General features: G+C 35.9%; 1 protein-coding gene across 3 annotated transcripts in view; it reads right to left on the bottom strand.

Moving 5' to 3' along the window:
• DMXL1 (Dmx like 1) overlaps positions 1-14,917 on the bottom strand; it is a 75,304-nt gene that overhangs the window by 37,223 nt on the left and 23,164 nt on the right. For 2 of the 3 annotated variants that reach the window (XM_084225661.1, XM_084225662.1), the window contains exons 9-19: positions 14,630-14,798; positions 10,518-10,730; positions 9,519-9,772; positions 8,744-9,428; positions 8,104-8,225; positions 7,523-7,612; positions 7,124-7,226; positions 5,267-5,383; positions 3,809-4,033; positions 1,527-3,218; positions 884-994 (exon numbers count right to left, since the gene is read on the bottom strand). In XM_084225661.1, the coding sequence (XP_084081787.1) occupies positions 884-994; positions 1,527-3,218; positions 3,809-4,033; positions 5,267-5,383; positions 7,124-7,226; positions 7,523-7,612; positions 8,104-8,225; positions 8,744-9,428; positions 9,519-9,772; positions 10,518-10,730; positions 14,630-14,798 (3,781 nt within the window). The remainder of the gene's footprint in view (positions 1-883; positions 995-1,526; positions 3,219-3,808; positions 4,034-5,266; positions 5,384-7,123; positions 7,227-7,522; positions 7,613-8,103; positions 8,226-8,743; positions 9,429-9,518; positions 9,773-10,517; positions 10,731-14,629; positions 14,799-14,917) is intronic. The other variant, XM_084225663.1, reaches the window with a different exon arrangement.

The raw sequence follows: 14,917 nt of genomic DNA, 5'->3' as shown, positions 1-14,917 counted from the left end.
GAAATAAAAAAATCTCACGAGGAAGGAAGCAATTACTAAACAACAACATAGCTGGCTAGGGATAATTGCAACTCTAGCGAGGGCCAGGTGCTTCTTTGTAGAAAGGCATTTCAGCATGTGCCCTGGCAGCACTTCCCATTCTCACCAATTTCTGAGCTCATCAGAAGCAGAACTATCTCAACTAAAATTACTCCGTCAGAAAGTTAACTCAGCAATACTCTGCTCAGGCAGTCCTGGCAAATTCCAACCTCTGATTCAGCTGAGTGGTGACAAGCCATAAGATTGAAAATACTATCACAACTGTCATGATAGCTAAAGGAGTAATCATAGCCAGTACTTTACATCTGATTATCACTAATCAAATCCATCTTGTTCTGTCATCTGCAATATCAGGATGGAACTAGTTAAATTATACAAAAAACTTTCCTATATGAAATAGTTGATTGTATAATTACAGTAAGTATATAGAAATATGTAAAGTCTGAGTAGTAATTTTTTTTTTCCAAATATGTACCAAACCCCTACATAAAGAGGTACAGTTGTCTACTACATTATTCCTACAGAAGGTTATTGGAACAACATGGTAGTAGAATTTAATTTGGGGAATTTGGGGTATTTAATTTGCGAAAACAGAAACTCTCCCCCACCAACTAAAAAATTTGGAAAAAAAATTTTTCAAATTGTTTCAAAAACATCAGTTCCAAAACCTTTACCACAACCCAAGCAAGAAATTTTCTGCTCTAGCATTCATTCATATCGGACAATATTTTCTTGAAAAACCCCAATTAATTAAATTACTGGTTCTGCAGAAGCACATCAACAGCACACCATTCACAGGTGCAGCTACATCACTAAAACTCATGTAAGAAAACACATCAGTTACCTTGGTGAAGCAGCTGGGCTCGATGCACAGGAGGAAGCGCAGTGGTCAGAAAGGTGTGACGCCGGACAGCCAATAAAAATTTTAAACCACACTCATCGAGAGTTTCTCCACCTGGAAATAAATATTTTTACACACATTTTACAGCAATTAATCCAAGTAAGTATTGTAGGTCTTAATAGAAGAAATATAATTTTGTGACTACTAATACTTTGAATTTGTAAATGATAGCTTAGTCCATAATTCTTCCCTTCAAGAAAAGAGAAAGAAAATTTCAAATATAAAAACTTCTGAAGTTATTTGTTCTGTTTAATGCAAGAAACCAAAAAAGTGATATATATTAAAAAAACCAAACCAAGTTCTTCATCAATTTCTCTACACGGTAGAACAAATATTTGTCATCCCTGTCTCTTCAAAAGTGAATTAAAAATAATTATAACATGTGGACTGATTGATTCACAGTGGCATTACCAGGTGGCAGAAGAAAATTTTACTTTTATCAAAGCAATAGGTCTTGAAACAATTATAATATGAAATGAAAGTGCATCATCATCTCACAAGCCACAAAAATATTCCAAAATAGGAAAAAAATCCCTGGAAGGCTGTGAAGCACAGTAGTACATTTAACTTGGAAGAGACAGCTTACCCTGACTTCGGTCCCTGCTTTCTCCAATGTCAGTACTGGTAGTAGCAATCGTATCTGCCAAGGCCATCAATGACATTTGCTCGATTCTAGTCAGACCTGGCAAGCTTGAATGAAGTAAGTGACGAGAAAGAACTTGAGCATGTTCTGGTCCAAAGTAAGTTGGGCTGTATTGAGAAAGATCAATGACTTTTGAACTGTCTTCATCTGCCTCAAATGTGACAAGGTCATCTGTACTTGTAACAGTATTTTGAAAGAGATTTTCATAACTGTCATTGGGCATATCCTTTTTATTTTGACTCTGCTGATTACTGGACTTCTCTGAACATGAATAAGATGAATCATCATCCGCAGCAAGCAGAGCATACAGAGGCAATGGTGGAACAGAGTCTATTTCTATATAGTCTGTGGTCTCTGTTTTACTGAACATTTTGGGATCTCTTGCAGTACTTCCACTAGCACTGATTGTCAGAGATCTGAGCCTCCTGTCATGATTAGGCTCAGACTCATTTATAGCAACAACTTCTCCAGCAATGCACTTCACCAAATGGGACAGAATGGCTTTTGCTCTGCGTACTTTACCAAGATCCATGAGTTCCAGCAGTTGATATGGATGGTACTGAGGTAAAGTTGGAGATAATGTATGAGCTGCCTCAAATAGACCAGAATCTTCCATTTCCATAGACAGAACAGAGGCAGACCTTTTCCCACTAAGTTTCTGTGCAAGGCTGGTCATAGATCTGGTCAAAGTTCTCTTTGGTGGGTGCAGACCTGAGGCAGCTGACTGGCTTTGTTTCATTAAGCTAGTTAGGCATGGCATACTTCCACTGTAGGAATCTGTACTAACTAGTTCCTGCTTAGAAGGAGATTGCCACTGGGAATAAACATGCATTTCACAATCCATTCCAACGACCAGAATGCCATCACGCACCCAAGACAAGGATACAGGAAAAGGAGGTGATCCCTCCACAGATGAAACTAAGTCAACACAACGCAGCAAAACAAACCCAGAGAGGGTTGCAGCCTTAGGACTGCTACTGTGGGAGATTGCTACAATCTCGTTACCATTTTGTTCCTGCCTCTTCCCAGACATCTGACCAAACATATAAAGTTTTGATCCAATTCCCACTGTCAGAATATGTGAACCATCTTCCCTAGACATCCAATCCAAGTGTACCAAGTGCTTAGTGCTGGGTGTAACACTTCCACCATGAGACAGACAAGTATCTTGTTGGTTATCTGACATTAAATCACCATCAACACTAACACCAGAGTCCAACATGGTGCCTAGCTCATCTAATTTAAGTGTCTGTTCTAAAATCCAAGAAGATCCCCCTGTAGATTCACATTCAAAAATACTAACATGCATTACAAAATCTTGAGAAAGATGGCTATTTCTAGATGCTGCCTGCTTGTACGCTACTGCTAATCTGTTTGTGTGTGCACAGCTGACATCAGTTGGCCTCCCTGGAACATTAATAGCACTACTACTAGGAAGTCCATCCTCAATCAGTAATGGCCATTCCTCCCATACATATTTAACATCACTGTCTGTGCCATATTGTGGCATGGAAGAAGCTGATGATTCAGTGACAACCCTGCATCTCCAGAATCGAATTTTTCCATCAGAGCAGGAAGTAGCCAGCAGATAAGGTGCACGACAAACAGGATATATGGAAGAAGAACTGAGATGTCCTAAAATGAAAAAAAAAACCACTCTTACTGGAGGATATACTAAAAAGCAAAATTAGCAACATTTTTATTCATCCACCATTCTATTACTCCAAATTAAAAAAAGTATTACTGCTTCCTCACAAAGAGGTCATTTACAGTGCCTCACAAAGAAGACAATATGTCAAAAATACCATGAAAGCCTTCTACCCATTGACTGCATTTTGTGCCCCAAAAAGGAGTCAAATAATACTACTTAAACACAAATACTAATATATTCTGTCTTTATTGAAAAATCTAAAACTGTATTTTAGAAAGACTGCTGACAAACCTTAACATTTAAGTACAGATCCTACAAAAAATTTCATGAATGACTGCAAAACAAAATTTGTGTTTCTACTATTCTATTAAGTAAGAGATTTATTTTAATGTTAGTTCCAGGATGGAGATATTAAGTGACAGGAAGTACATTTTAGCAAACTTTTTGGATTCACCTACACATACTTGATTCTAACAACAAATCCAAAACTCACTATTACTTTGTTTCTATTTTAAGACCAAAGCCAGAAAGGCCGAGATTCCCTATTTCAATATTTTAAAAAAAGATGACAAACCTGCTGATGGCTTTACACTTATAATTTCTACTCCTTCTGGCATACTCAACTCTTGACTGTACACCATTTTGGAAGACAGAGTAAGCCAGCTGGTGCTCTGAAGGTTTGCTCTACAGGCCCGATACTTTTGAGTGAAAGGTGATTGGATCTTCTCTGGATCTGGTGAAGAATACAATTCTTCTGTTTGTGTTGTTTCTTCAGATGGATTTGAACCAATCTTTTCATCTAAAAAAAGGTATGCATTGTTAATTTTAAAAGATCAATGATTTCTTTTAATGTAAGAAGTTATTTTATTCACTTTAACAGTTCCAGAAGAGACAGACAAAACCTGACTTAAAATTTAACCTTCATTTTAATGAAAGTATTCTCATATTAAATTTAAAGAGAAACACTAGGACATCTCACATTAAATACTTCGGAGATTCTAGAACTGCTGGGAGATTATAAAACAATCAAAGCATGACCAAAAAGACCAAAAACTGCAAAGAAATATGTATGTGGCTATCCACTGAAAATAAGATAAGGCTTCAGTAAGCATAGAATACCTGCAGCTAGGAAAAATTAAGACCTTCATGTCTTAGTTTACAAATTAGTTAAAGTTATTTTTGAGAAAAGTTTATAACAGCTTTATTTTATTCCTTAAAATATAGGCTCTTCGAGAATGTGATATGAATGCTTCCCTTTTTTAATAAAATTCAAGAGCTGAAGTATAAAATTGCTGGAAATGGAACATGAAAATTTCCAACAGATTTGCTGCAGAGCCTTCTCAGTAATCTCCTCATCACATAAGTACATCAGAAAATGTAGATCTTTATTATTCTCATTAACTTATAAACTAATTGCAATTACATTTTTTTCTCTTATTTGAAAGCAACAGTAAGAAATGCTAATTTAGTTTAAATGACAGAAACACAGATAATAACATTTCTCTGATAAGTGGTATCAGATTTCTGTTTCCTAAAATCTTTAAATGTTAACAGAAAACTACTAAAGTGCATCTTACCTTTCTTTAAAACCTAAGAGTTTTAGAGATAGTTTGTTAGTTTGAAAGAGAACCAGCAGATTGCAGAACATCAAAATTATTTAGAATTGTAATGGCATCACTGATGCTTAGGTGCTTCAGACTATGGTCCTATTTAAAATGTATGCAAAAAGTCAAAAATTGCAAACTAAAACTTCCAAAAAGCAAAACATCTTAACCGTTAGACTGCATTAAAATCAGTTAAGCCTATCTGGCCTTAGAATGCACAAAAAATACCAAACTCCAGGCTCAGGCTGAACTGAAGAGTTTCAGCAATCAGAAGATTAGGTAATCAAGAAAGAATGGTTGTGATAAAATCTTGCAATCAAATGCAGAATCTTTTCAAAAAGATGAAACATTTTAGATTACACTGAACAGCAGACATTCACTAGACAATGTTTTGTTTTTAAAAGAAAACTACAAGAAAGAGGGCTTACCTATTGAGACAGGAATTGCTTTCAAATGTAAATGCCACATATGTAGTAATGAACGGTTTTGAGTATATTCTATCACTATTAAGTAGAATTTTTCAGAGAATCCATTCTGCTGGTTTCCTGGTGAAATTGAGAACAGGAAGATCTTAGGGGTCATTCACCTGAAAGCAAAACTAAATTTTGCTGGCTAGCAAATAATCAGATTAAGCTAACATGAACTAATACTGAAATGCAATGGTCTGACTGCATCTAACTCTTACATTAGCTTTCTCCACAACCAACAAACACTACAATTATAGGTACACATGTAAGAACTACCAGTGTTTTTTTTCAGAGATGACAACACATTTGCCTGACTTTGCTATGTTTAAGTTAAATCCCATGATGTATTATCAGTACAGTTTAGCATAGAAGAGAGGAGGAGATAAAATGCTTCTTCCTAAGAATTTACTTGCCATAGTTTTACACAAAAAGAAGACATGAATCGTACTATCAAAAGGTGTCCATTTCTGGGAACTTCACCCAGGTATTCTCTTCCTTTCATATAACAGTCAACTCATTAGGACCAAGGAGTAGTTAATTTAGGGATTTTTTTTCTGCCATGATTCCTCTGACCTTTTAGGTGTGTGTATACATAAAACATTGCCAAGAATAAGCTGTATTTGCCCTTTTAACATTGCAGTGGTTATGGTACCATAAAAAAACATAAATGATTTTTTTCTTATTAAAAACAATATGAGGTAACTACCTTAATGCTTTATTAAAGAGGAAGTAAGAAAGTACTAGAAAATAATTTCAAATAAAATGCATGCAAACGATACAGTTCTAATTTAGCAGTTTTCCCAAGGGTCCATTTAGCCCAATTCCTTACATGGATGGCATGCAGCAATCTATTACAGACTTTCAGAACACATACAGATGTATACAGTTACCTAAGATCAAATATTTCCCTATTTGTTCTAAAATTATTTCTGTGTATCATACTCAAGATGTAAACATACAATTATGCTGTAGAGTAACACTTTTTATGTTTTCTATTTTGTTTCTTATTTTCAACATCTCAATTGCATTTTTTTAACTCCACTGAGGGCTGGGATTATCTCCACTACTCCAAACCTCTTCTTCAGGTAAAAACAGCCAGTTCCAGACCCAAATAATCACTACGTATATACAGTTAATTTAATATTTCCCTAGGTTCCTTTGACACTTTTCTACAACTCTGCTTCCTTTCACTCAGGACTCCCATCTAGTACTGCAGATGACCTGTATCACAAACTTTACTCCCACCCCTTTTTCCCTACACATTATTTCACTGGAACAGAACAATGTGATGCCTATATATCCACATAACTGTGGCACTCCACCATGGAAAACTAATAATTTTTTTCAGAGCAGTCCAGATCTGTCCAAGGATCTAGAAATCCACACACTACTCACAGTATTATAGTCAGGAGGAATTGTTTGGCTTGCCATTTGTTGTACCATGCAAGGCCTGAGGAGCAATATTTAGCTGATGTAAAAGAACAGCATCCACTATGACAGTGCACAGTAAGTTTTGCCTGTGTCATACCCTACAAGTACAGGCTTCACATTTAAAACCCTTTCCTCCTTCATGTTAAGGGACTGCTTAACACAGGACACAGTTGCTATCTTGTGATTTAAACTGCTTGATCTAAAATTTGGTTGCACACAACTCAAAGGAAGTGAAACACCCATGAGTTTTGTTAGTTACATTCTTCTGAAGATTTCATATTAAGGTATTCGACATTAAAATGATAAAAGCCATTAAACAAGTTTTTTCTTCTGTGGAATGAAAAATAAAAGACTGTCTTCAATATTCTATGAAAAAAAAAACTTTACCAGAGTCTGATAAACTGTTCTTTCTTGAAGGTATTTCCTTCTCCTGGTTATTTAAAATAAAGTCTTCTTGAAAAACATGGAATAGCTGTGTTTTCCGGCCATGCTAAGGAAGTAAAATTATACAAGAAGTGAACATCTTGGTGTATACTTTTCAAGATTGCTCTCTAACACAGGAGCTTTTAATGTGGTAAGTTAAACATGTCAACAGAAAACTCCTCATGAAAATGCACTTTCATTACTCATTCATTCCATTTACGGGTACTGTTGAAAATTAGTATTAGAATATGTCAAAAACAGTTTAAGTACCTCAAATTTACCTAATGGAGAGCTACAGCTATATTATTAACACTTTTTAAAAAGCTAATTATGTCACAAAATGAGTATAGCAGAAGATCTTACAAGCTCTGTGATGGCATCCAATTCAATGATACATCCCGGACGAGCAGTAGATTGCTGACTTATGATGTTAAAAACTTCACCAACATATTTCTGTTTGAAAAGAATCAGGGGGATGGTCTTGTTAATTCTTAAGCATTTCTGCTAGATAGGTGCAACATCACTGTGGAAATGTTAACTAAAGCATAAAATATACACTAGTTGTGATTCACTAAGAACACAGGTAAACGTTCCCTGTTTTATGAAGAGCACATTTGATTTTGATGGCTGAAAGGTCCATTCCCCAAAACCTGAATTCTTCTCTCAGCTTTTCCTCAGGATGGCAATGTACCCACACAACTATTATTCCTTGTGGTGTAAGCACTTCACAGGTATTTCACAATCAAACCTTGGCATGCCTCAATATGCAGAGTTTGAGATTAAATTAAATACAGTACAGCTAAAAAGCTTTACCTAATCTGTTTTTACAAGCAGAATAATCTGTGAAATCCTCAGCAACCAGCTCAGTCAGTCACCAAGTCTGAGCCTAGTTGCAACTGAATGAAGCCGTAACATGCAAAAACCTGAGATGGGTTTTCACTTACAGAAATTTCTGGGTTGGAGAGCTCACACAGAAGTTTCTTAGCATCTATTACAGCTTGATATAATCTTAAATGCTGTCCGTCACTAGCCACAAAGCAGGCACTTGGAGAATTACAGTATGCACCTGAAAAGCAGGAAGAAAGTGCTCAAATATTCAAACACGATATGGCTTCCTTTTTTGTTTTCTGACAATGGGCATTTTTGAAGTTATGACAAAAAATTATACAGCATTAAAAAACGTCCTCTTAACTTCTATTCACAAGGATTACAAAGTATAAAGCTGTGCTTAGCAACCAAATCAAAGTATATAAAAGTAAGTAAGAATTCCATTTACAAACTGGAACTAAATCTCCCTCAGCATTTAAATCTTCAGCATGCTAAGAAGTATGCATTAGTATCTCAGAACTTTACTACATAAGCTTCTAAAATATCAAATACATAAAAGAGTAGAACATGGAAACTTTTTACACAGGAATAAAGAATTCCCAAGTATCAGCAGCTTTAAAATTTGTGAAATAAAGGACCCATGCTTAACATTTTTTCCAGTACATTCAAGTATACCTGTATTATCTATTAAAGTGAACTCTTAGGTTATATTAATTTTATTCTAGAATATGTCACAAATCAGAAAATGAAACTCACCAAGGCAATAGCTGGGTATAAGTGTGGGCAGCCATGCAACATTAGAAAAAGCTGAAACATGAAGAGAATTGATCCGAGCAAGTTCAGATACTCCACCAGAAAAGGACAAAGGCCCAACAGGATCTACTCTCCACAGAATAAGTTCACTGTAAACAGCACTGGGATCCTGGGATGTCACATTTGCATTGCCTCTACTCTGAGGTCTTACTGGTGACTCCTGAGACTTCAAAGACTCATTTGTCTGTATTGCTTTCTCAACATCTGGTGAAATTAGAGCATTGTGATGTGAGGTTGTAAGCAGCAGTGGTAACACTGAGTGGCAAGCCAAGTCATTAAGATGAAAACGGTGACCGCAATATCGAGATTTGTGTGAAATACTGAGTACAGTTGAAAAAGCAGATTCTTCAGCAAAACTCACTAGCCACTGGTTCAATGACCCATCTGCATGCTTGGAAATCATCATAACATTAGGTGTGAAGATACTTAGTTTTAAGCTGTTTGTTGATTTACTGTGTCCAGAAGAGATAAGCATAGATGAAGATCGTGTAAGGCCAGGAGGTTTTTGTTTGCCTTGTTGAATAGCTAAGTCAACATTTTTGGTACAAGCATACATCACTATACTTCTGCAAAGAGAGTTTGCATCACCTGTTGGAAATGCAACAGGAATTCTTGAGACAAATGACACCTGCAATTTTAAGAAAGAAAGACTAAGTATTAGAGTTCCTATCATACTTCTCACTGAACACCAATGTAAAATTCAGGAGGAATAAAGTACCTGCACCTGGCGAAACATGCCAGGCTGGTATTCATCCAGCCAGTCCACATGCCACACCAGCAGGGAGCCATCCATAGGATGTATACTAAAGAGCATGTCAGCATTTTTGCTCCATTCAGAAAGCAGAACTTCAATTTCATGATCAAAAATAGCAGAGGATAAAGGAACAAGGCTTGAATATGGAGCAGCTTTCTCATCACCCAGTTCCTTCTTCTCCTGGTTTCCTTTTTGTTCATCTCCATTTTCATCAGCTTCTACAATACACACATACACACATATATATGTATATATATGGATACACATATAGAGAGATATATATATTCAAAACCAGAAGTATAACAAGGAGTGTTATTGAGGCACTGGAGCTAATTTCAGGCCTTTTATAAGCTACCCATATGAGAACTAATTTAAAAGGATGAAGATTACAACCATTAGTCCTCTAATGGAGCTCAGTGTCTAACAAACCAAAATAGTTTATATTGCACCTTAATTTGAAATATTTTTCTTTTCCTCTATTTTATACAAACTTTTGCATGCATAGACAGAACAAAGGATAATAATCTCCATGATGTATATTTTCAAATTAATTGACTGTACTATGTTATAAATAGAATAAAGCTATTTAAATTAGCTGTACATTAATAACTAAATAAAAAGTTAATTCTAAAGTTACTCCTGCTTCCTTAATTTTGAAATAACATTTTCATGCAAAGGCCTCCAGTCAAGCCCAATTAAATTATACCATTTTCAGCATTTATAAATCAAAACTTCTAGAACAAATATGAAAAGAGATATCAGAACTTCCAGATACATATTTTTTAAAGTTACTTAGATACTTTGAGTGTAAAGGAAGAAAATGCATTGAAATGCCACTGTAATCTCTCTGTATCCTTGCATGTCAAGTTGCAAATCTCTCACTTCCCCCTGGGGGAACATTACAAATTACTTTAGAAACTGAAAGCCATTTCTCTCTATGACATATGTCTGTATGACTTTTACCTTCTTCTGATCTGCCATCCATTTGACTAGAATCCTCAGTATTAGTCTCAGGGGAATGATGTTCAAAATTCCTTTTAAGTTGTTGCAAAAACACTTCCATAGATAAGGTAAAATGAAGTTCTTTGTTGTTTAGCCAGTGTACAATAAAAGGTCCACTCTTTTCTTCATTTTCACCAAGACTTAGAGATGTGATAGAAGGCAGTAGAGGAATATCTACCAGAAAAAAATACTGATTGAAGTTTTTGAGAACTAAGTTAGATCAAAAAATAATTTTAGAGAAATGGTTTTTAAGCAGAAATCCCACAATGAAAAAAATAAATCCAAGTGTGTTGCCACTTGTCATTCCCTGCACCAACACCATCTGCTTTGAGACTCGTTCCACACGGAAGTTCTTTAGTATGCTTACATTAGGATCACAATAGGGTCCTGAAATGTTGATGTAATACCGTGCATGCAGGCTAATTTACTCTTTTTTTTGCTACTATAGCTCAGTATGAACCAGATTATTTGAGCATAGTTTTCCAACATTTAATTCACAAGGGATATATATATGCAGCAGATATACACTGTAACCAAAGACCATTGCATTTACTAGCAAAAATTAGTATCGAGATCAGACAATGCCCTCTGTAACACCATCACAAAACCCCAGGAGTTCTGGTTCTGATACATTCTGTTAATTCATATGGCTGTTTGATGGTATTTGGGGTCCCATGTTTCTGTGAAAAATAAAGCAGTAATCACAAAGTGCGTGACAGAAGCAAGGATCAGACTGCTGCAGAGTAACAATCTAAATTAATCAAGGCTAAAAAGCAGACAGGTGATTTACTGCGATTTCATCAAATGCGTGATACAGCAACATGTTAAAATCTCAAAGTGCATGTAATTCCCACCTAGAGTCTCCATGTCTAGTCCAGTTTCTTCCCCTTCTGCTCCCTATTTATGCAGCATTACTTAAATTCCACATCTTGGGAGACAAAAATACTTTTCACCCAAAATCTGTTGTTTTTACCAAAATCAGCAATAGATTTGAATTACTAATCGTCCAATCTAGCCAAAGAAAACTGCAACTGACAGCACACAGATAAAAGAAATGAGCACCCCAACTAGCAGTATTGTTGTGGGTAGGGGGCACAGCAGGGGAAGGGGGCAGAAGTAGCACAGGGCACTCAAGTAACGCAGTCTATCTTCCTACACAGTCCAATGCCAGTCTCAAAAGTATCATTATACATCTGGAAAGTAACAGAATCTGAAAAAATTTTATTGATGCCCTTTGAAAGATGAAGCTACAGTGAACATGAATAAGGTGAACTAGGAAGATTACTTTTCAGATTAATTATAAGTCTATGTGCTTTTTGAGTATTTATCAAAGTCATTAAAGAAATCACTTTTTTCCCTATTTCCATCTAAAACTACCAGCTTCTAAATGATGTTCAGCTATGCACATTTTTCTTAGTGAATTTCTATTTGCTTCATAAATCACAATCTCTCTTCTCAGAAAATTTCTATGCCTTTGAATTCAATAACTTTTTCTGTAATTGCCTAGAGACAATTTTGTCCTAGCAACCACTGCTTATTCCTTTCACACAATTCCACCCAGGCTGGACACCAGAAGAAGCAAAATTATACTATAAAAGTAGGTTGCAAGGATTTTTGTTGCATACACGTTGTATTTATTCTTATCCATATTCTTATATATAAGTATATATGAAAGCATTATTCTTCAAAATGTGAAGTGAATGAGGGATAAAGCTGTTTTGGCTTCAGTTTTTATCAGATACTTTAAAATGCTGTAGTAATGGCGAATTTTAAAGTGAGACATCACAAACCAATTTGCTTTAAATCAAATGAAAGAAAAGACAATTAGGTTTTTGGATTAAATTTCATTTCAAAAGGGCAAACGAAAAAGCCTACTTCAAGAATGTGCTTAGACTGAGGTACTTGAAGACTTGACTGTGAGGAGAACACGTATTTCTTCAAATTAAATTTAAAATGTGGAAGTTACCTCAGAGGTTCAACAATAAAGAACAACCTGTTATTCTCCAATCTACTGAAATAAAAGACAAGTGATCCAAAAGACATTATTAAAACAGCTACTGATTGATACAGATAACATAAAAAGAATATAAGATTAGAAAAGCCAAAGACAAGTTTTAAGTACCTAATTTTTCTAATATTTTTCAAAATTGTTTTTATCCTCATTCTGAACGTTTGCTGTTTGGCATATTTATAATGCAAAGTCTATCAAAAGCAAAGTTAAAGTTTGCATAGTCATGCTGGTTTTGGCTGGAGTAGAGTTAACTTTCTTCATACTGTCTGGTACTGGGCCGTGTTTTGGATTTGTGCCGAACACAGGGTTGATAACACAGAGATGTTTTTGTTGCTGCTAGGCAGGGTTTGAAACAAGGCAAGCCCAAGAACCAAGGTCTTTTTTGGTTTTTGTACTGCCACACTGGCAAGGAACTTGGGGTTGCATTGGACATTGAGAGAACACATAGCCAGGACAGGTGACTGAAACTGACCAAAGGGATACTCCAGACCACATGACATCATGGTCAGTGCCAAAAGTGGGAGGAGGAAGGAAGAAGGTGGAAAGTTTGAAAGGATGGTGTTTGTTATCCCAAGTGACTGTTAGGTGTGATAGGGCCCTGCTCTCCTGGAGATGGCTGATGATCTCCCTGCCCACAGGAAGCACTGAAGTCATTCCTTGTGTCTCTTTGGTCATGTGTGCAGATTTTGTTTCCCCTATTAAGGAAAACAAGGTTGAGATAAAACCTATTAAATTGGTTTTATCTCAGCCCAGGACGTTTCTAGCCTTCTGATTCTCGTCCCAGTCCTACAGGGAGTGAGCAAGCGACTGCCTGAGGCTTGGTTGATGGCTAACCATGATTAACCATAACGTTAGCTATTCTGTATAAAAATTAAAAATGCTTTAAAAGCACGTTAAAAAAAATAGTCAAAGATTATGTGCTACCTACATGAAAAGATTAGCTAGCTCACTGTGCAATCTGAAGAGGAAAAAATATAAGAGGAGATGAACAAATCTCCAAGAAGCTTTCAAGAAAGATTCCTGTGTGACATTGGGTAGTAACAAGCAATGACTGGAGACTTCTCCTGTAGAAATATGATGGTACAGCAAAAAACTCTAAGAAGTTTCCTTCTGGTAGGCTGGATGTGATTCTAGTCCTGTCTGTTAAAATATGAACCGATGAACTGCTACTCAAAATGCTGAAGAATAAGAGAGAGGAGAAAGGAGAAAGTGTTTACAGCTTTGCTTAGCAAAGCAGTGTTAATGGAAATCACTTGATCTTTCCAATCATACCAGACTGTATAGCGAGAAACATGACTAATCATAAATGCCCTTAGCTGAAAACTGGCCTTTCAAAAAAGATTAAGTAGGAACAGAAAAACAATACTATAAAAGAGAGTTTAACTAGTTTAAGAAAAGAATTACGTAGTATGCTTGTTCATTAAGTCTAGACACAGAAAACCACATCAGAATCTTCATGAAATGCCATTCCATATTGCATTTCTAGTCAGTTTTTCAATGAGCAGACACATGCTTAATTTTCAGCAGACACAAAGATAATAAAGACAGAAGTATCAGCAGCTACAGGGGAGTTTCCTCAACCCCTATCAACATGTTGCTCCAGTGCAAGGCAATATCAAAGTTTATGGAATACAGGGCGAAGGCATGTTTTGTTTGGTTCAGAGACAGAAGTACATGAAATGTGTGGTTATTTCAACACTTAAGTGTCAGGTAATCATTTTAAGAAGCTTAGACATTTTCTATTTTATCAGTGTATTCCCAGTATTGTACATAATTTACAGTAAATTTTAACTCCAGTTACAAATACTTAGCTTCCTCCATTTTAGACACTATCAATCTCACCTAAAAATGAGCAACATAAAAGACAGAATTACTGCACTGGAAATTTATTCAAATAATTTCATTACTGTAGAAAGTTCTTTCATGCAAAAATGAAACCAACACACTAGCAATTTTTGCTTGATCATATAAATACTGAACAAATACATCTGTTAAGTTTCCAGAGAGAACACACACCTAACAGCAACCGAGTTCACTTCATAGCAAAGATTACATTTGTTACCTGTGGCTGGATTGATACTGGCAGCAATATGGTAGTGGCAAAGGGCATTTGCATGAGGAGGAATGTTCCTGTGAGCTTCATGAGGATCTTGCTGATGCAGAGCATATCCAGTATGTGCTACAACAGCACCTGACCTCCTCCTTCCTCGTCGGAAGTGCCTCAGGTTTAACTGCACGAAGAATAAGGCATAATTTAATATCCTTTCAAAAAGAAAAGCAGATTTAATCTGTAAGTGGTTTTATAGGCACTAATGAATTATATTTTTCATCTTAAAAGCTAACTTAAAGA

The sequence above is a fragment of the Fringilla coelebs genome, assembly GCF_963513975.1.
Source record: "Fringilla coelebs genome assembly, chromosome: Z".
NCBI classification, from domain to species: domain Eukaryota; kingdom Metazoa; phylum Chordata; class Aves; order Passeriformes; family Fringillidae; genus Fringilla; species Fringilla coelebs.
Note: the sequence above shows the minus strand (reverse complement) of the source record. Positions and strands in the feature narration are given on the sequence as shown.